The following is a 20,322-nucleotide window of genomic DNA, read 5'->3' on the forward strand; positions in this document are numbered from 1 at the left end:
TCCCTGTCAGGATTATGGAATTTAAACAGGAATTTCTTCAAGTTCCCTCTTTATTCTACTGGTCAAAATCGGAGGTGGTTCTCTATTGCTAAAGAAGAAAGTCACTGATTTTCAGTGCTGGACCCTTAGAAGTCAAAGTCTAGTTCAGCCCCTGCCCTGCAAAGGCACCATCAGGGGATTCAGGTTAGCCCAGCCTCCTGCCCACTGCACAGCTGGGAGCTCAGTCTGCTCTCCAGTAGTGACAAGAAACTCTTCCCAGATAGGGAAGCTCTTTTTACACATGAAGAGTTGAAATCTGTACATTGTGCTTACCTTCCCTATGCCACATCTGACTTCCTATAACAGCCGCACACAGTCCTGTATTGTTAAGTATATCAAATGAGACTAATTCTTTACCATACCATGGCCCTTCCAATACCTGAAAGCAGATACCATTTCTCTCCCTAAGCTTGGCCCCAAAGCTTCTTTTTTGCAGGGTAACATCTATTCATTGCATTCTTACATTTTTAATTCTTATACCTTTAAATAGGACCGACAGTCTTCGTTTCAACAATGCTTTCCAACATTTAACAGTACAGAGGAACTTCAGAAAGTAGAAATGGGAGGGAATGTACCCATGGGAAATATATATCCATAATTAGTGCTGATAGGTGATGTTTGGCACAGATCAAATGATATCTGGCATCGTACCAGACAATGTTTTATGTAAAGAGTTTCCCTCTTGTATGCAACTATTTGATGTAAGGAGTTCCAATGCAAAGAGCTATGCATATTCCAGTGTAGCCATTGATTTTGCTGCATATTATGTTTAGTGCTAAGCAGATTGTCTATATAATTCTTTTAGTTAATCAGAATAATCAGACAAGATTAAAAAACAAGAACGTCTAGCATGGAATTTAGTAATTGTTAGAAAATTACAACTACAAAGACTTTTATCATTTCTTCTTAATACTAAGCAAAAAGTCCAAAGATATTTTGAAAAATATTTTAAACACAAAAAGTCCAAAGATATTTTGAAAAATATTTGCACGTACATTCCCTCCATCATCTATTCTTCTTGTCATACATATGCTGGGAGTTCACATTTCAAATACAATCAATACATATTTATTGAAAAACAACTCTGTACAAGAGAGTATGGTGTGAGATCTGACAAAAATAAAAATTAGTGCAATATATAATCCTAAAAAATTTACAACTAATTGGTGAGAGGAAACAAAGACATACGGAATCAAATTATAATGCAGGAGTTAAAAATTATAATAAATCTCAAGTGGTTAGAAATGTGGTTAGATAGAAAAAATACTGAGAATTCCAGATGAAGAGAAAATATTAAAGAAATCAAAAGAGGCTGGAAATTCATGTACAATTATGATGAGCATATTTGTCAGAGGCTGAACATCCATGTAGGATTACAGTTAACAAATCAGAAAAGCTGGAAACCCATATACAATCATGGTAAACAAACCACATAAATAGTAGTAGAAAATGAGATTGCAAATGAGTATGAAGAAAGATTATGGACCTCTAAATACTGAAGGAAGGAATGTGAACCTTATTCTTTACACAATGGAGACACAAAAATTCTGAGCAGGAAAATGGCATGATTCATGTGTTTAACATAAAAATTCATGGTCATTAAAAGAAGAATGGAGGGCTTCCCTGGTGGCGCAGTGGTTGATAATCTGCCTGCCAATGCAGGGGACACGGGTTCGAGCCCTGGTCTGGGAAGATCCCACATGCCACGGAGCAACTAGGCCCGTGAGCCACAACTACTGAGCCTGCGCGTCTGGAGCCTGTGCTCTGCAACAAGAAAGGCCACGATAGTGAGAGGCCCGCGCACCGCGATGAAGAGTGGTCCCCGCTTGCCGCAACTAGAGAAAGCCCTCGCAAAGAAACGAAGACCCGACGCAGCCAAAAATAAATAAATAAAGTTAAAAAAAAAAATTTAAAAAAAAAGAAGAAGAATGGAGAAATTGTGCTGTACACATTCAATGAACTAGAGCTGTATATATATATATATACATCAGCATGGATGAACCCCACAAACATAAAGCTGATCAAGAACGTAAGTCACAGAAAAATACATGTAGTATGACGCCTTTCATATAAACTGAAAACATGCAAAGCCATGCTATGTATTACTCCAACACACACACACATATACAGTAAAAGTATAAAAAAGGACCTGTGAATCATATAAACCAAATTTGACCTGTGAATGATATAAACCAAATTCAAGATGGTGGTTACCTTAGCCGGGGTTGGGAACCAATAAGAGAGAACACAGGGGGATTTAACTATGCAGACAGTGTCTTGTTTTGTTTTTATCTAGGTGATCGTATACAAGTGTATACTCTTTTATTCTTTATACCTTTCAATTATGATGGAAGTGGAGTTCAGGAGGGGAGAGAGGGAGCCTGAAAGCTGTGTGAGTAGCTGGAATGTTATCAAAATAATAAGGGCACGAGACGATAAAAGTTTAAAGTAAGGTGGTAATGATAAGCTTGGCATGAAAGGGATGGCTGTAAAATTTATTTAGAAAGAATAAAAGATTGATGCCTGATAATGTGTCAAGGGTATGACAGTATAAAAATGAAAACTTTTCTTAGGAGATGGACTGAGCACACCATTTCCCACTCTTAATTCCCACAGGTAGCTTGAAATCAGCCACTGTGGGAGCATTTACACCATAGGCTTCTACATAAGGTAGAAGGCTGCTGGAAATCTGAGAAAACTACTCATCAGGGCTCTCTTCTTGTTTTTGTTTTTGAGACACACTTCTGTTTATAACTCGTTTAATTAGAATAGAAGAAGATAAAAGGAAAGGGAATTAGAAAGTAAGCCTTCAAGAACAAAGTTGTTGCTCATTTCTTACATTTCTAGCCTAAATTCAAGGCTAAAAAGTCTTTGATCAAACTACAACAAGGTACCACCTCACACTGGTCAAAATGGCCATCTTTAAAAAATTTACAAATAACAAATGCTGGAGAGGGTGTGGAGAAAAGGGAACCCTCCTACACTGTTGATGGGTGCAGCCACTCTGGAAAACATTATGGAGGTTCCTCAATAAACTAAAAATAGAATTACCATATGATCCAGCAATCCCACTCCTGGGCATATATCCAGACAAAACTATAATTCAAAAAGAAACATGCCCCCCAATGTTCACAGCAGCACTATTTACAATAGCCAAGACATGGAAACAACCTAAATGTCCATCAACAGATGAACAGATAAAGAAGATGTGGTAATATATACAATGGAATACTATTCAGCCATTAAAAAGAACGAAATAATGCCATTTGCCGCAACATGGATGCAACTAGAGATTATCATTCTGAGTGAAGTAAGTCAGAAAGATACAGACAAATACCATATAATACCACTTATATGTGGAATCTAAAATATGACACAAATGAACTTATCTACAAAACAGAAACAGACTCACAGACATAGAGAACAGACTTGGGGTTGCCGGGGGTAGGGGGATGGAGGAGGGATGGATTGGGAGTTTGGGATTAGCAGATGCAAACTATTATATGTAGAATGGATAAACAACAAGGTCCTACTGTATAGCAAAGAGAACTATATTCAATATCCTGTAATAAACCACAATGGAAAAAATATGAAAAAGAATGTATATATGTATGTATACCTGAATCACTTTGCTGTACAGCAGAAATTAATGCAACACTGTAAATCAACTATACTTCAATAAATTTTTTAAAAAAGAAAGAAATTCTTTTAAAAAATTATTATATTTACCTGAAGTTGGTGGAATCATATATCCTGCATGCCCCTGACTCACCACATTTCAAATTCCCCCAGCCAAAGAAAATCTTTGACCTACTAGCTTAAAGGATAGCAATTGTTTTCATAAATAAGAGACTATTTTGTGAAAATATATTCCCTACAGAGCCATTGAGAATATCTACTTCTGATTTTAAATGCCTGTGGTAAGGTTCCAGGCACATAAGGTTCCAGGCACTAAGTTATTGAGTGTCATCCTCCTAAGAAGACAACAGCACAGCAGAGAAAGGAACAGTGAGTTATTTTTAAATAGAAGTGGCTCACCCAGTGTCTCCCATTATGCATCCAGACCACGTGTCCTCACATTTACACTCACCTAAGAGAAAATGAATACACATGCCTTGTTACAAAGTGAAAACAGGTGCATTAGAGTAGCTCCTATTTTAAAAAGTATATGTTCTGTTTTATGCAATGCATAACAACAAAAATCTATTGTGCTTTGACCCTATCGAGATTATATAATTTTTACTAAAATAAAATCTTTTCATATTTTAACAAGTGGCCATATTTTTAAAGCACTCACTTAAAATGGCTTAACAATCAAATACCAATGAAATAGTGATGCACCACTACAGGATTCTGGTTTCATAGGCCTTTATGGGAATTCTAACAATTTCTCATCCATTTTTAAAACCTCTGCACCCAAGGCTTCTGGTAGAAGGCAGTATAGTATATTGGTTAAGCAAAAGGGCCTCAGAATCAGAAATACCTAGGTTCAAAATCTGGGTATGCCACTTAATATATGTGTAATCTTGGAGATATTACCCTTTTAAGATCTAGTCACTTCATCTGTAAAATGGGAGCTGATAATGAATATCTTGCAGGATTATCTTGAGGATTAAATGAGCATCTAGATGTATATAATTCTGGCATTCAATTATCTGTTATATAATGGGTACTTCATAAATGGTAATAGTTGTAGTTAATATAAACAATCATATTTATAATATTTGTTACTAAAATAATACAATAAATATGATTATAATCAACTTACTCCAAATATATAGTGTTTAACCATTCCTGGTAAAGTAACTTTACCTACTTGGGAAAATATATTCATCACAGATGCTAAACCTAGCATATTTTACTAGGCCCATATTGTATTAAGTCCTTTATCAGGTCTGATCCTGGCAGGCAAATTCTACCTCTGTGGCAATACTAAAAGATGTTTTAAATAAACTGTAATAAAATAGTATGCCTTATGAATAACTTATATTAGCATAGGCTTAGTGGAAATGCTTGGGTTTTGGAGTCACACAGACCCACCTCTATAACCTACCTTGTGAACTTAATGCAATTTACTTCTAAGTTTATTCATTCAACGACACTGGTTTGAACACCTCCTACATGTCAGGCTCTGTTCTTAGCACTGGGACACATTAACTAATCAAAATAAAGGGCCCTTTCTTCAGGAAGCTCACATTCTAGCACAGGAGATAGTCAATAAATAATAAACCTGAAAAGCAAATGACTTATATGGTACAAAAATACAGAAAAAAAACAACAACAGTATGCCTTAAACCTATATGCCCAGACCATTTAAAATTACCAAACTGAATTTATGTCCTTTTTTAGATTAAATTCAACTGTGAATTTAACATCACCTGGCTTTAAATGTTTATTATACATGGAGGAAATTCATCTGTAATGTAAATATTAACATTTGTATTACTTTTGGAAAAAAAAAATGTTGTGTCCTGGATATCTTTATATTATCACTTAAACTCTTTTGATCAATCAACTGAATTAAAGAATTTCATTCTCTAAAATATTTTTCAGATAGTCTACTTTAAATACAACTAAACCACACATGTACTTAAACTTACCACTTGCTAACTTTCTTTTGTCTGAGATAATACCAATATTATGGGCTAACGACTGGGCAAGCGTAACTGCCATTAAATCCGTTTTCCCAAACTGAAAGACAAAAACAAAAATAAAATACTTGTAAATGCAAATTATTTTTTATTTAAGATGGGCCAGAGAAAATGTCACAATATAATTGAAAATAAGTAATTTCTAAGCATCTTACTTAGCAGAGGTTAAACACATAATAGCTAGTGCTGAACTACTAAGCATTTGGGAAGAAGTGGTAAGAAATAAATCCATGTTTGACTAAGTCTTACAGAGAAGACTAGAAGCCAGGGAATCATCGACTTTCGGATTTGGAAACTTACATCTAATTTTGAGCCCAAGTTTCACCAGTGGCATTCCTGAAAAACTGAATACTTGTTACCACAGTTAAGCCAGTCTTTCAGATAAGAGAAAATAAAAATAAATGTGTAATTTATTTGGAACTTGTTCATCCTTGTGTGTCCACTAGCACTCCTAAAATCCCCAAACTGAATAGAACTTGGCTTCAGAAAACGAATGGTATGAGTCATAGGAAACGGTGATGATCTTTGGCCACAAGAAACTTGAAAAGACCTAGGGATACTTTTTTCGATATGCAGCCTCCCAAAGATTCAGGTATTTTTCTTTTAGATGACTTCCATCAGGTTTCGTGCCCTAGGGGTAGAAGTAACCCTTTGGAAAACCTAGTCTGTTTTTTCCTCCAAAAATTTGCCAAATATTGAGGAAAAAATTTTCAATTGAGTTATTAAGTAGTAACCCAGTGCTTCAGGGAATTAGTCAATTCTCTGCAAAAACAGTCAACGTGATAAATAGGGCCTATTTTCAATAAAGGTAAAGGTAAAGATTTTCTCTATATAATCTGTATATAGCTAAACCTGGAAATTATTCTAAGTAGAACATGAACAGAATTATCTGATATTATCTTTCCTTATTTCCCTATTCTGGCCTCTGGCACTAACCATGTTGGTTGTTAATAAAATAACAATATCTGGAGTATGTGGAATACTGAGAAACTGTCCCTTAAATATTAGGAAAACATAATCAGCCATCATATCACTTTGTATCTTACAGATGTTCACACCTACTTCATTCACGCCTCCTCCTTTCAGCAATGAGCAAATCCCGCCAATATACGCTGCCCCGCTCCGGCTACTCTCAAATTGACTTCCCCTTTCAGAAAAGGAAAGGAAAAAGGCTTACTACTCACAGCCCACATATCATAGCACCTCTCATTGTTAATTTACCACACTTATTTCTCAATGCACATACATTTCTCTACTATATACTCCTGAGGTAAGGGAGGAATATGAAAATTGTTTGCACGCATAACCAAAGGGAAAGGTTTCTGAGGAATGTTTCCTCACGTGATCAATAAATATCTTAAATAGAACTATACCTATGAAAAAAGGATCTCTAACATGAGGTACACTTGCATGGTATTTCCGTCAAAAATGCATATAACTTGAATCTCATAGTGAGAAAACATCAGACATTCTCACAATGAGGAACATTCTATAAAATAACTGGCCTATACTCTTCAAAAATGTTAACCTCAAAAGAAACAAAGAAAGGCTGAGGAAATATTTCAGATTAAAGGAAAGTAAAGAGACATGACAATTAAATGTACTGTGTGATCCTGGATTGGATCCTGGATTTGGGCAAGGGTTGGGGGGTAGCTATAAAACATTATTGAAACAATTGGTGAAATCTGAATATAGACAGTGGGTTAGATAAAAACATTGTACCAATGTTAAATTTTCTGGTTTTGATAGTTTACTGTGGTTATATAAGAGAATGTCTTTATTCTTAGGGAATATATATAAGTATTTAGTAGTAAAGGCCCAGTAAGTAAATGTCTCCAACTTACTCTCCAATAGTTCAGGAAAAAAAACAAAAAAAGACACTGATAGATAGATAGATGGAAGGAAGGAAGAAGGATAGAAAGAAGAAAATCATAAAACAAATGGGATACAATGTTAACAATTGATGAATCTGGCTAAAGGGCATATGGTATTTCCTTGTATTATTCTTGCAACTTTTCTGTAAATTTGGAATTGTGTAAAATAAAAAGTTACCTCAAAAATACTCTTTTACTTCCATTTGTAACTTTCTTCAACAGCTCTGGCTTTAGATGGTATGTTTTTAAATTGCTGCAACTTATGATTTGCTCTTACATCAAATATGCAGGTTACCCCCCCAGAAAAACCATAAGAGTACGAAAAAATAAAAAATAAAATGTACCCTAGGTATACTAAGCTCTCCCCTTAGACCAAAAACAAAGATAACATTAACATTTAAAAGACAGCAACTTTAAAGAATATATAATAATTAATCTGTTGTTAAGAATACTCTTTATGAGAATTAATAGTACTTTCATTCGGTAAATGCTCTGATTAAATCTCTTGAAAAAAATTACATGAAATGTACATGGAATAATAAAATAACTCTAAATTAAATCTATTGAATATTCGTGACAGTATCAATCTGTACTTTAAAACTTCTTTCAAATATATCTGCCACATAAAATCCTAATTGCATTATGCAGTAGAAAGAATACATCTCATCCACAAGTAATAGAGTATTCAACATGGAATAAAAAAAGTAATAAATCGTTACAAAAGTTACGTACGAAAAAAGGTGAACTGCATCACTTCTCTCTTTGATAAAATCCCTCCTGTATTTCATAAACTCACGTAGGGTGATCAGTGGATTTTCAGATATGGCAAACTTGTTGTCAGCCGCCCAGGTTTCCATGGCAACCAATACTATCCTTGTCTTAAGTTGGTCTTTATATATCTAGTAGATTAACAAAATGAACACACCAGCTATACATGTGGTAAAAATCAACTGATTTATGAACAGGACTACAAAGCTCCTTTTATGGAAACTCCTTGAGTTTTAGCTAAATGTGAGAAATTCCATTGTTTTTAGGGGAGACAATTGTTTTTCTAACTTACATGCATTTCCCTTGAGTAACAGAGAGTCCAATTGTTTACCAAGTCATACCCAAAGAATAGAGTACTAGTAGAAACAAAATATTGCTTTTTGACAAATCTTTGCACCCTTACTCAAGGTTCCCCCAGAGTCCATTTTCTGGCACCCTATAAGATTCACACTAGCAAAAAGTGGAACACTCATGAAGGAGATAATTTTTGTACACCCTAGCTGGCCCTAATTAAACTCATGGGGAAGGTACTGGCATTGCCTTGTCAGGAAGATTTGGAAAGTAGTTTCAGTAGAATTATTTAGTTGCATCTTTCCCATGGCACCAGGCACTCTTTTGAAAAGGCACAACTGTTTCTCCATTGCTAGAAGTATACTGTGAATATCTTTGTTAGGAGCTACGACTCAACCTTTTCTTTTCCAGTGTGAAAAATACAGGAAAAAAACTTCAGGCATAAAGCTGTAACTCTGACCACTTCCTTTTATCATTTTCCCAGCCAGAGATCAAAGTCAATAAAGTTCATGGCAAAGTTACCAGGGACTTAACAGGACACCTTGGCTAAAGTGCAATTTAGGGCAGTGAAAATATAAGAACATTATCTGATATATTAGCAATCAGGAGATAAATTTCCTCTGTGGCAATATTGAATCGGGTTCATACTTACTAAATCCGCCATGTTCACCACAGATTTCGCATAGGTATTGGTAAGTACCACTGAAAGCCGATGTTTTTTAAACTGAAAGCAAAAGAAAACAAGTGAAGGACTTCAAAATCATCAGCAAATACTCATCTCAGCAGAGGAAATATGGTGTAATTGAAAGGTCTCTAAAGCTTTCCGTAAAAAATGCAAGTTGACACCTAGTTCTTCAGATGCTGCGTAGTCTGACGCAACGCTCCTAAAAGTTTGAGGCCTCACAGGTCTTTGAGGTAAAGTAGAAAACACCCATTCCATCCATTTCAAAAGTTTATTTTTTATCACAAGATTGTTATTCAAAACGATAAAACATATGAAAGTTGTTGATGAATTGCAAGACATACAAATAAAGGTAGGGTGAATGCCAGAAAAACTGAATGTGAATAATGCTAAAAGTATACAAAGTTCCACAAGACTTACTCAGTAAAGAGAAGAAAGCCCTAATGGTCACGAGGAGGTGGCTTATAGGCTTGATGTGAATAACATATATCTTTGGTTTGGCCTCAATGCTGTTTTAAAAATCAGGAAATATCATGATTTCTGGCTTCACTCAAAATTAGTATTCCCACATGGTAATAACTGGCAAGGGCTGAGAAGCAGACTGTCCCGTTGGGCAGACCATATGACTTCTCTTTTGCCACAGGCCTCACCCCTCCCTATTGTTTTATACCTGGCTCACTTTATTTGAATTATCTGCTACAGATGCTTACAGACATCTGAATTTATGATATCCTAAAATGTCTAAAATATGTGTTCTTGCAACTTAGTTTTATTCTGTAAAAATCTCAGGAAAAAGTAACATTCACGAAATCAAATTGGTAGAAAGATAGAACTTAGTCCTACCCTGAACAAGGAAGAAGCACTCAATAATAATTATTATTAATAATAAATAATTAATAATCAATATTATTAGTTTAATCATATTTAAATAAATGACATTTTCCCCAAAATAAATAATTTAAAGTAAATTAAAATGTATGTGTACCTAAAATTAAGTAAAATTCAGCAACGTGCATCACTGAATATTTTTAGTTTAAAACTCTGCCCATGAATTGAGTATACAACATGCTCATGAACTGAATATACAACATGCCCATGAATTGAGGATTAAAAAAAACCTGACTCAACAAAAAAGGAAGTTTGGCTAGGTTTTTATCCTAAAAATCTTCACTGCTTGGCTATATAAGCTTTTCTTTTTTTTTTTAAGTCTTATTCTATATTGCAGCATATATTGACTAACAATGTTGTGTTAGTTTCGGGTGTACAGTAAAGTGATTCAGTTATACTATACATGTATCTACTCATTTTCAAATTCTTTTCCCATTTAGGTTATTACAGAATATTGAGCAGAGTTCCCTTTGCTATACAGTAGGCCCTTGTTGGTTATCTATTTTAAATATAGTAGTGTGTACATGTCAATCTCAAACTCCCAATCTATCCCTCCCCTCCACCCTTTTCCCCTGGTAACCATAAGTTCATTCTCTAAGTCTGTGAGTCTGTTTCTGTTTTGTAAATAAGTTTATAAGCTTTCCAAATGGTTTACTACACAGCAAGACAGAAATAGAAAAATTGCTTTCCATTTTTTAGAATAAAGCTGTACATTGCAAACTAAAGAATCACATTATTGCTGCTTCACTTTTTCAATATAAAACGGAAGTTTCCCTTTTTTTTTTAACCTTGCGATTTTAGTGAGAGAAGATATTAGCCCCTACATTAACTAACTGAATCCAAAGAGTTAACATTATGAGTCACAGAAATATTTTTGGAACCTCACAAAATACTGTTAATTGCTTTACCTAAGAGTGTTTCCTACTTACAGGTTGTTGCTGGGTAACAGAGATGTTTCTTTATACAAATACCTTCTCCAACTTACAACTTTACAGACTTCTTTCTTCTAAACATATTTCTGCACCCACTAGTTTTATCCTAGGCACAGGCAAGTTCAAACAACACAAAATTCAGCAAATCATACCATGAGGTGATCATTCACAATCATCAGTTCAATATATTTGGTTTCCTCCTCTACGTTACGAGGATATCGCCGAAGCTGCAATATAATCAAGGAAATAGCACGTAAATAAGCCTCCGATCCTGGCTATGGGAAACTTATGTTACATATTAGATTCTCAGATATTATCCCTTTTTTAGCTGAAAGCTTGTACTCTTTTACCAACCTCTCCCTACCTAGTTTCCCCCACTACCTAGCCCCTGGCAACTGCTTTTCTACTCTGTCTCTATGAGGTTTTTTTTTTTTTAGATTCTACATGTAGGTGATACGATGCCATATTTGTCTCTCTCTGTTTGGCTTATTTCACTTAGCATAATGCCCTCTAGGTTCATCCATGTTGTCACAAATGACAGGATTTCCTTCTTTATTAAGGCTGAGTAATATTCCATTGTGTGTGTGTGTGTGTATATATATATACATTTTCTTTGTCCATTCATCCATTGATGGACACTTACATTGATAACACTATATTGTATAATTGAAATTTGCTAATAGAGTAGAATTTCAATGCTCTCACCAAAAAAAAAAAAAAAAAAAAAAGGAAATACATAAGGCGATGGATATGTTAATTAAATCCATGGGGGGAACCCTTTCACAAATATAATGTATATCAAATCATCCTACTGTATACTTTAAATATCTTACATTTGTCAATTATACTTCAATAAAGCTGAAACAAAATTTTTTAATTAAAAAAATTTTAAATATGGGAGAAATAAACAAAACAAAATTTCCCCTTTTATTTATTTAGTATTTTTTTCATTTTCATCAATTTACTTAGTTTTTGAGTGAGTAATAAATTTGCATGGTTCAAAAATTAAAGAATTATGAAAAGGTATAGGATGAAAGTTCTCCTCTCACCTCTGTCCCCCATCTACCAATTGTTACGCCTTCCCCCACAATGGGTACAGCACAGTTACTGGTTTCTTCCAGAAATATTTATGCATAATAAATCAAATATGAGATATATTTTATTTTGTACTTCCATTTATCTCCTTCTCTTTTGCATCAGGCTATTTTCATTTAACAGTATATTGTGGAGATTATAACAAATGGTTTAAGCTCCTGAGAATCTCTGAGAGTTCTACATAGGGAGTGGAATGATTGACACTTTTACTATATAATCTCCAGATCAGGCTTTGAGACACGCCCCTTCTGCTGATAGGGTTCAGAGGATGTCCCAAGTGATATATAGGAGCTCCGTTAGGATAGTTTGGAGAGCTCTCAGGCAGTCTTTGGTTACCCAGTGCAGCTATATCTGTCTGTTCAACCACAAATTTTCTCCACCTTCAAAATCATGACCAATGAATGGTACTGTCAAGAGCCACAAAGGCAGCCACATCCTTTGGTTCTCTGCAGTTAGTCTATAGCCCAATCTTTAACAAGATCTGCAAAATTAACTTTTTCCTTTGTGCCATACTTTGACACACATTTATTTTTTCAATAAACCTTTTTATTCACTTGCCCAAGGGCCATTTTTGTCATAAGGGTATACAATCAAACCTAAAAAAACACATGAATGTTTGAGTATTGCATTTAAACTAAAATATTTCTGCCACATGGATTTTGTTTCATTGCTAATGCACTCCCAAATTCTAAAAAACTTTACTTTTCAAAATCCCTTAAAACATCAAATTAATAGGAAATAATAGACTATAATTCTGGTTTTGGAAACCAAAACATAACATAAACTGCATCCACTGACAAGAGTTTTTTAATGGATTTTTTACAGATGTAATACTAAAATAAAATTTATATCAATTATTAGAAATCAAATTCACAAATGTATAAACAATAAAACATTTCTAGAAAAAAAAAAAAAGGATGTTGTTAGGATGATAGTATTTGCTTTGTTAATTGTGGTAGAGACCTGAGCCTTTCTAACAAGTGGACTTATAACAAGTCCCAGTATTTTCTTAGTGTCAGAGAGTTGCCATATTGGCCACACGGTTTTATAACACCTCACCTCCAGGGTCCACAGCTTTCTCATAAAGAGAAATCAAGGGTTTGTCTGCTTAGCAAATGACTGGATGTTGCAGATGTTTATGAAGAACTTCAAGGATCATGTCAAAAGAAAATTATCCCATTCTCTTGGTTCTTAAGTCATGAAAGTAAATACTGATTCAAATTAAATCCTGACGGCAATTACTTTTATCTATTTAACTGGGCCTCAATATATGTGTACATTCACAAAATATACAGAGCTCATAGTAGTAATTCATGGGACACAACAGCTTCTGAGAGGCAGTATGTAATGCATACATGGTTATAAGCACTGCTCTGAGACCAGACTTCTAGGTCAGAATCCCCGCTCCACCAATGGGTAACCCAATGTAACCCTGGGCAAGCTTCTTAAGCCTCTTATGCTTCAATGTCTTTACCAGTAAATTAGTGATAATATTAATAATAATTCTCTCCTCAAAAGATTGTTATGAGGATTAAATATGTTAATACAATTGCACATGGTGAGTACTCAATAAAATTTAGGAATTATCATTCATATTAGAAATCTGTATGTAAACACATTTTATTTCATACTTATTAAACATATATTAAAAAGAAGATATCTCATTCCTTCAATGGCTTTATCTTACTAGAGGTCTATTTCTCTCATCCTATTCTTATGCCATACACACACACTCATACCAACCACCACCACAACTGTGATAATATCTTAATTCTGATGACCAGAGTTCTTATTTTGTCTAAACTATTTACCAGCTCTATGATTCTGGGCAAGTCATTTGCACATTTCAGAGACATCATTTTTTTTTGCTGTGAAAGGGGAATAATAGCACCTACTTCATGTGGTTTAAAGCACTGTACGAACTGTTGTTATTATTAAGTTCAATATCCTTTGAACATTCATAAAGCAGACATTCGGATTTTATATCCTAGACTCCAAAGTATTGATAGCTCAAGTGTGAAAATACCATTTTGTGGCTTCAAAACCTGATGGAGTCACTCTTAAGGGGGTATCTTTAAGGGGATAAATACAAGGACACGTACCACCCAAGTAGACTCCATGATGTGGTGTACACCCAGGCAAGGAAAGAGGCCTATGGTAGAAAGAACCTGAGATGCCACAGCAGGGGCCTCATAATCCATCTGTATGATGAATGACCATATTACCACCACTATGAGTGCTTCTGAGTCTATGAAATAATATGGCCCCAACTCCACTGCTCCTACGAATGTGTCACCCTTCTTGTTTACCACACTATAGCAAAAGCCTGAACTAATTCTTATCTCTCACAGACTTCATGTAGATTAAATTGATTGGCAGTTGCCAAATGTTTTTAAAACATTATGACATATACCTGTGAATACATACCTGTCGTTTACTCTGTTTTGGTCTTGGCTTCAAAATAAATTTTGGTGGAGTGATGTTTACTTGTTGGAATTCTAAAAGGAAATAAAAATAAATTAAATTTAACTTAGTGCATTTGCCAGGTTTCTTTCACGAAGGGTAATCAAAGTTTTACTAGCCCTTCTTAGTATAAATTATATAGCTGTACTTTAATCATCAGTGAGTATTATAATTACTATTTATAAATTACAGAATTATAGCTAATTATGAATTTTATAACATATAATATTGTGCTTAATGAAAATACAGAACATTGGTCTACGTAACTGCATTCATATTAATACTAAATAAATATACCACAAAGGAATACAATTCAAAACAAATCTCAAACATTATTCCTGTTCTAATTTATCTCAAATTTTTTCTCAAAATTCTCCTATAAATACCATCACATTTTTATGGGGAATTGTCTGAATAACCACTCGACCTTCACTTCCACCACTGACCTTCACTAAAGAATGACACACCAAATGTTGGTGAAGATGTGCAGCAGTTAGAACTCTCATATAATGCTGATGAGAGTATAAAATGGTATCACCACTTTGGGAAAAGGTTCTGCAATTTCTCCTCCAACAGTAGTTGTTAAATTGTGATCCTTGGACCAGTGGCATCAGCATTACCTGGGAACTTGGAAATGCAATTTCTCATAACCCACCCAAGGTATACTTAATCAAAAGCTGTAGAAATTAGTGCAGCCACTATGGAAAACATTATGAAGGTTCCTGAAAGAATTTAAAAGAGAACTACCATATGATCCAGCAATCCCAATTCTGGGTATATAGCCAAAGGAATTTAAATCAGGATCTCAAAGAAATATCTGTACTCCCATGTTCACTGCAGCATTATTAACAACAGTCAAGATACAGAAGCAACCTAAATGTCCATCAGTGGATGAGTGGATAAAGAAAATATGATATATACATACAATGGAATATTATTCGGCCTTAATAAAGGAAATCCTGCCATTTGCGACAACACAGATGAACCTAGAGGACATTTTGTTAAGTGAAATAAGCTAGACACAGAAGGACAAATACTATAGGATACCACTTATATGAGGGATCTAAAATAGTCAAACTCAGGGAAACAGAGATTAGAATGGTAGTTGCCAGGGGCTGCGGGGAGGGGGATATAAGGAGTTATTAGTCAAAGTGCACAAAGTTTCAGTTATACAAGATGAGTAAGTCCTAGAGATCTATTGTACAGCTTAGTGCATATAGTTAACGATACTGTATTGTATACTTAAAAATTTGCTAAGAGGTTAGATTTTATGTTGTGTTTTTATCATCATCATAAATAGTGAGGGCTGGAGGAAACTTTTGGAATGGATGGATATGTTTATGGCAGAGATTGTGATGATGATTTCATGGGTGTATATTTATCTCCAAACTCATCAAGTTGTATACAGTAAACATATAAAGCTTTTTGTATGTCAATTATACCATAATAAAGCAGCTGAAAAAAAAAAAAACAACAACCCTAAAGATGAGGCCAGCAATCTGTGTTGACCAAGCCCTCCAGGTGATTCTGATGCATGCTGAAGTTTGAGAACAATGGTATACAGTTAAACATATACCTACCTTATGACCCAGTGATTTCACTCCCAGGTATTTGATAGAGAAATGTAGACGTGTGTCCACAAAAAAGATTTGGACAAGAATTTTCATAGTTGTTATAGTCATAATAGCCAAAAACTGGAAACAATCCAAATGTCCATCGACGGAAGAGATAAAAAATTGTGGTATATTCATACAATAAGAACATACTCAATAATATAAAAGAAAGAACAATTGCTACCCTCAACAACATAGATCTCAGGCATGTGCTAAGCAAAACAAACTGAACATGATGCATAATTCCATTTGTATGAAGAGCTACAACAGGAGAAACTAATCTATGGTGAAAAAGTCAGAAAAGGGACTGCAGAAGTGGTGGCACTGACAGGGAACAGACACAAAGGAAGTTACTGGGGTAATAGAAATGCTCTATATCTCACCAGGGGAGTATATGGGTGTCAAAACTCAGCAAACAGTACACTAGTTTCACGTATTTCATCATAGTAATTTTCTATTGCAGTACAATTGACATAAAATATCATATTAATTTCAGGTGTACATCACAGTGATTTGATATTTATTGAATGTATATAGTTTGAAATGGTTTTAGGTAAGTCTAGTTACCATCTGTCTCCATACAAAGTTATTACATATTATTGACTACATTCCCTATGCTTTACATTACATCCCCATGACGTATTTATTTTATAACTGGAAGTTTGTACCTCATCACCCTCTTTACCTATTTCACCTGGCCCCCATTCCCATCTGCTCTGGCAATCACCCAACTGTTCTCTGTATCTATGAGTCTATTTCTGTTCTGTTTGCTTAGTTTGTTTTTCATTGTAGTGATTTTTAAAACACTGAGTGCTAAGTGGTCAGTGTTTAAATAAATAAGCTTTTCTCAAAATGTGTTCTTAGGAATACTAGTCCTGAGAGATGTGTCAGATGAAACAAAACGTTCCACAGTCAAACAAGTTTGGGGAGCACCTGATCATATTTCTATCTCTGGCAAATACATAATGCATAGCAAAAAAAAAAAAGACATAATATAATCCGAAACTCAGTGACACTTTATTAAATCTAAAATAAAAAAGCTTACTTTTGAGCTTATATCACAAATATTGCAGTTTTAACATTTGTCTATTTTTTGTTTCCTTCTCATTTGTCATAGTAAATCTAAATATCTTGAGAGACAAATGACACTCAAAATTGACATTGTAAACTGCTGATAAGAAAAGAAAACCAGGAACAAACTGAGACAGACTTGAGTTTTCAAAGAATATGTTCAAAACTCATTTTAATAACAGCAAAACTGCTGAGTCACTTCCAAAGTTTCTGTTGTAAAGAAACCCTGAACAAAGTTTTTAAAAAATTATAAGATTGTATCATGGCAAGCCTACAATAAAGTCCTTAGGGGGGACTCTTTAGTTATTCCTTTAAATATTAATTAATGTTTATTGTTTCCAGTAATGCCTATAAGATTGTAACTTTGTTCTCAGGCAGCTAACCATGATTTATTTTCTTCCCATAATAGGGATTATAAAAAGTTTCATAGATAACGAAGGAACAGTCTAAAGTGTCCATGTAAAGTAAAAGCAGCTAGCTATATGCTCATTTGCAGATTTTTCCAAATAGTGAATTCTATAAAACAGGATCTTCTATTTCTTTGGCAGCAGGAGAGAAGGGGTGAGTTCTGTTTCTCTTCAGGGTAACCGCAGAAAGTCAAGGAGTTACAAATTTGTTTCAGAGAGGAAGGAACATTAGAAAACACTTATTTCATTTTCCAATGAGAAGACAATGCAGCCTTTAAGTCATTTTCCTAAGTAGTAGTTTAGGGTTTGCTTTAGTCTAGTAATTTTTCCATTTGCCCTTGTGCCTCTCTCCCAGGGTACATTCTCGTAATGCCATAATCCAAACCCCCATTCAGCCCCTTACTAGCTGTGGGACCCTAGAAAAAACAAACTAGCTGAGCTTCTGTTTCTTCATCTATAAAATAGGAATGATAATATTGACCTCACAGAGCTGTTGCAAAGATTAAAAAGAGTTTAAAAATTAGAATGTACTATGGCCATAGTCAGGGCTCACTAAATAGGGGAGGAAGCATCTCCACATCAGATATTCAAAGTGTGCCCTATCTTTAGAAGGAGAACATGAATGCGTCTAGCATAGCCAAAGATAAATGCACCCTGCATAATCATTGCTCCACTAACGAGGCCAAAGCATGAGTACCCTGCCTTTCTTTCCAAGAGAAGACATGGATGCAACTCTCATATCAAATCTATAAATAGATGGACCCATAAACACACATGGGAAGGAAGACCAATTTCACAAACAGCACATCATAATGATAAATGTTAATCTACAGTAGTTCTTTCTTAAAATGCTGGGGCAAAAAGAGATGAGGAAACAACAAACAGGAAAATAATTAAGGGTTCATCTCTATGTTTACAAACTCAGTATTTCACCAAGAATGAATTTTATATATTCTATGTATGCAGACCAATTTTTGCTTTAACATTATTTCTCCTGTAATACCTTACTTTGAGTCTTATAATTTTAAAAAGTTTTCCTTCATCATGTTCAAGCTATATCTTTCCAAACTCATCCACTATAAACATGAGGTAGGTTTGCATTTTATTCTCTCTCTTGATGTCACTTGACTTTCTAAAACTGTTATGAGCAGTCACAGGCTGATGATATTCCACATATAATTAGCTCTAAAGCATTAAAATGAATTACTAAAGTTGTCTTTTTTTTTTAAATCACTATAAGAAGATCATACCAGATGGAAGATCATCCAAGGGAAATTCAAACAGTCTGGATTTGTAAACCGAATGAAAACGGAAATCCTCCTGAAACAACACAAACAAGAGAGATGAGGCATGAACAACCAGATATCTCCAGGCTCAGGCAATCATAGCTGGAGGAGCTTAGACCTTAAAAGAACCGTCGCTTGACTACGCATTCTCTTGGGTTTGGAAAGGCGAAGAGCCATTGCACAACCCCTCCAGCTCACTCTTGTATTCTCCCAGCACCAGAGTGACAGCCCATTGAAAGCAAAACGCCTTCACAGACAGAGAAGCCAAAGCCTGCAGTAATCAAAAAGAAATGAATGCACCTATTCCCCCAAAGAGAAGCAAGACGTCTGGGAAAATGGGTTAATGTTTTTTACGACTGGTTCCTTTCCACGGAGGCCTGCCCCCTTTTAGAGCCTGATAGCTTTGTTAGGCACACTGCAGAGCTAACAGTCTGCCTGTACTGGGAAGCAGGATGACTGGAACAAGCAAAATGCCCAAAGCAGACCCTGCCTCAAAATTCAAGTGTCACATAAACTTCTGTGAAAAACCAACAGATAAAAAGCCATGTTTCATCTAAGAAAACTTAATGAACATTCAAATAACTTCATCTGGCTTCCTTCAATTACCAAAAAAAGAATGTCATAAATAGTCAAGTTTCATGATATTACTTTTTAAAAAAATCACACTGTCGGGCTTCCCTGGTGGCGCAGTGGTTAGGAATCTGCCTGCCAATGCAGGGGACGCGGGTTCGAGCCCTGGTCCAGGAAGATCCCACATGCCGCGGAGCAGCTAAGCCCATGCGCCACAACTATTGAGCCTGCGCTCTAGAGCCCGTAAGCCACAACTACTGAAGCCCGTGCGCCTAGAGCCCGTGCTCTGCAACAAGAGAAGCCACCGCAATGAGAAGCCTGCGCACCGCAACGAAGAGTAGCCCCCTCTCACTGCAACTAGAGAAAGCCCGCACACAGCAACGAAGACCCAACACAGCCAAAAATAAATAAATGCATTTCTTTAAAAACAAAAAAAATCACACTGTCAAGCAAAGTGACAGGACAGCTTTCAGTGGGTACCCAGAAAATAACACACAAAACAGACAGTTTCCCACACAACATTGTTTATGAGTGGCAAAACAATGTGTGTTTCTTGAAATTATTTGCCTCTCTAAGTGTTTGATCAGTGTTCCATGATACATGGAGGAATATCTGTGTGTACAGAGCTAGGATGGAAGTGCATTATGTTTCTCTGTAGCCAGTAATAGTAACCCTTTTCTAATTTGTGAAAA

At 35.3% G+C, this 20,322-nt stretch overlaps 1 protein-coding gene across 10 annotated transcripts in view; it reads right to left on the reverse strand.

Moving 5' to 3' along the window:
• The window catches only part of ADAM22 (ADAM metallopeptidase domain 22), a 236,061-nt gene that overhangs the window by 58,201 nt on the left and 157,538 nt on the right, over nucleotides 1-20,322 (reverse strand). For all 10 annotated transcript variants that reach the window (XM_068549168.1, XM_068549159.1, XM_068549158.1 and 7 more), the window contains exons 7-14: nucleotides 19,025-19,094; nucleotides 14,648-14,718; nucleotides 11,278-11,352; nucleotides 9,276-9,347; nucleotides 8,297-8,463; nucleotides 6,753-6,837; nucleotides 5,640-5,730; nucleotides 4,078-4,129 (exon numbers count right to left, since the gene is read on the reverse strand). In XM_068549168.1, the coding sequence (XP_068405269.1) occupies nucleotides 4,078-4,129; nucleotides 5,640-5,730; nucleotides 6,753-6,837; nucleotides 8,297-8,463; nucleotides 9,276-9,347; nucleotides 11,278-11,352; nucleotides 14,648-14,718; nucleotides 19,025-19,094 (683 nt within the window). The remainder of the gene's footprint in view (nucleotides 1-4,077; nucleotides 4,130-5,639; nucleotides 5,731-6,752; nucleotides 6,838-8,296; nucleotides 8,464-9,275; nucleotides 9,348-11,277; nucleotides 11,353-14,647; nucleotides 14,719-19,024; nucleotides 19,095-20,322) is intronic.

The sequence above is a fragment of the Eschrichtius robustus genome, chromosome 8, assembly GCF_028021215.1.
Source record: "Eschrichtius robustus isolate mEscRob2 chromosome 8, mEscRob2.pri, whole genome shotgun sequence".
Classification (NCBI taxonomy): Eukaryota; Metazoa; Chordata; class Mammalia; order Artiodactyla; family Eschrichtiidae; genus Eschrichtius; species Eschrichtius robustus.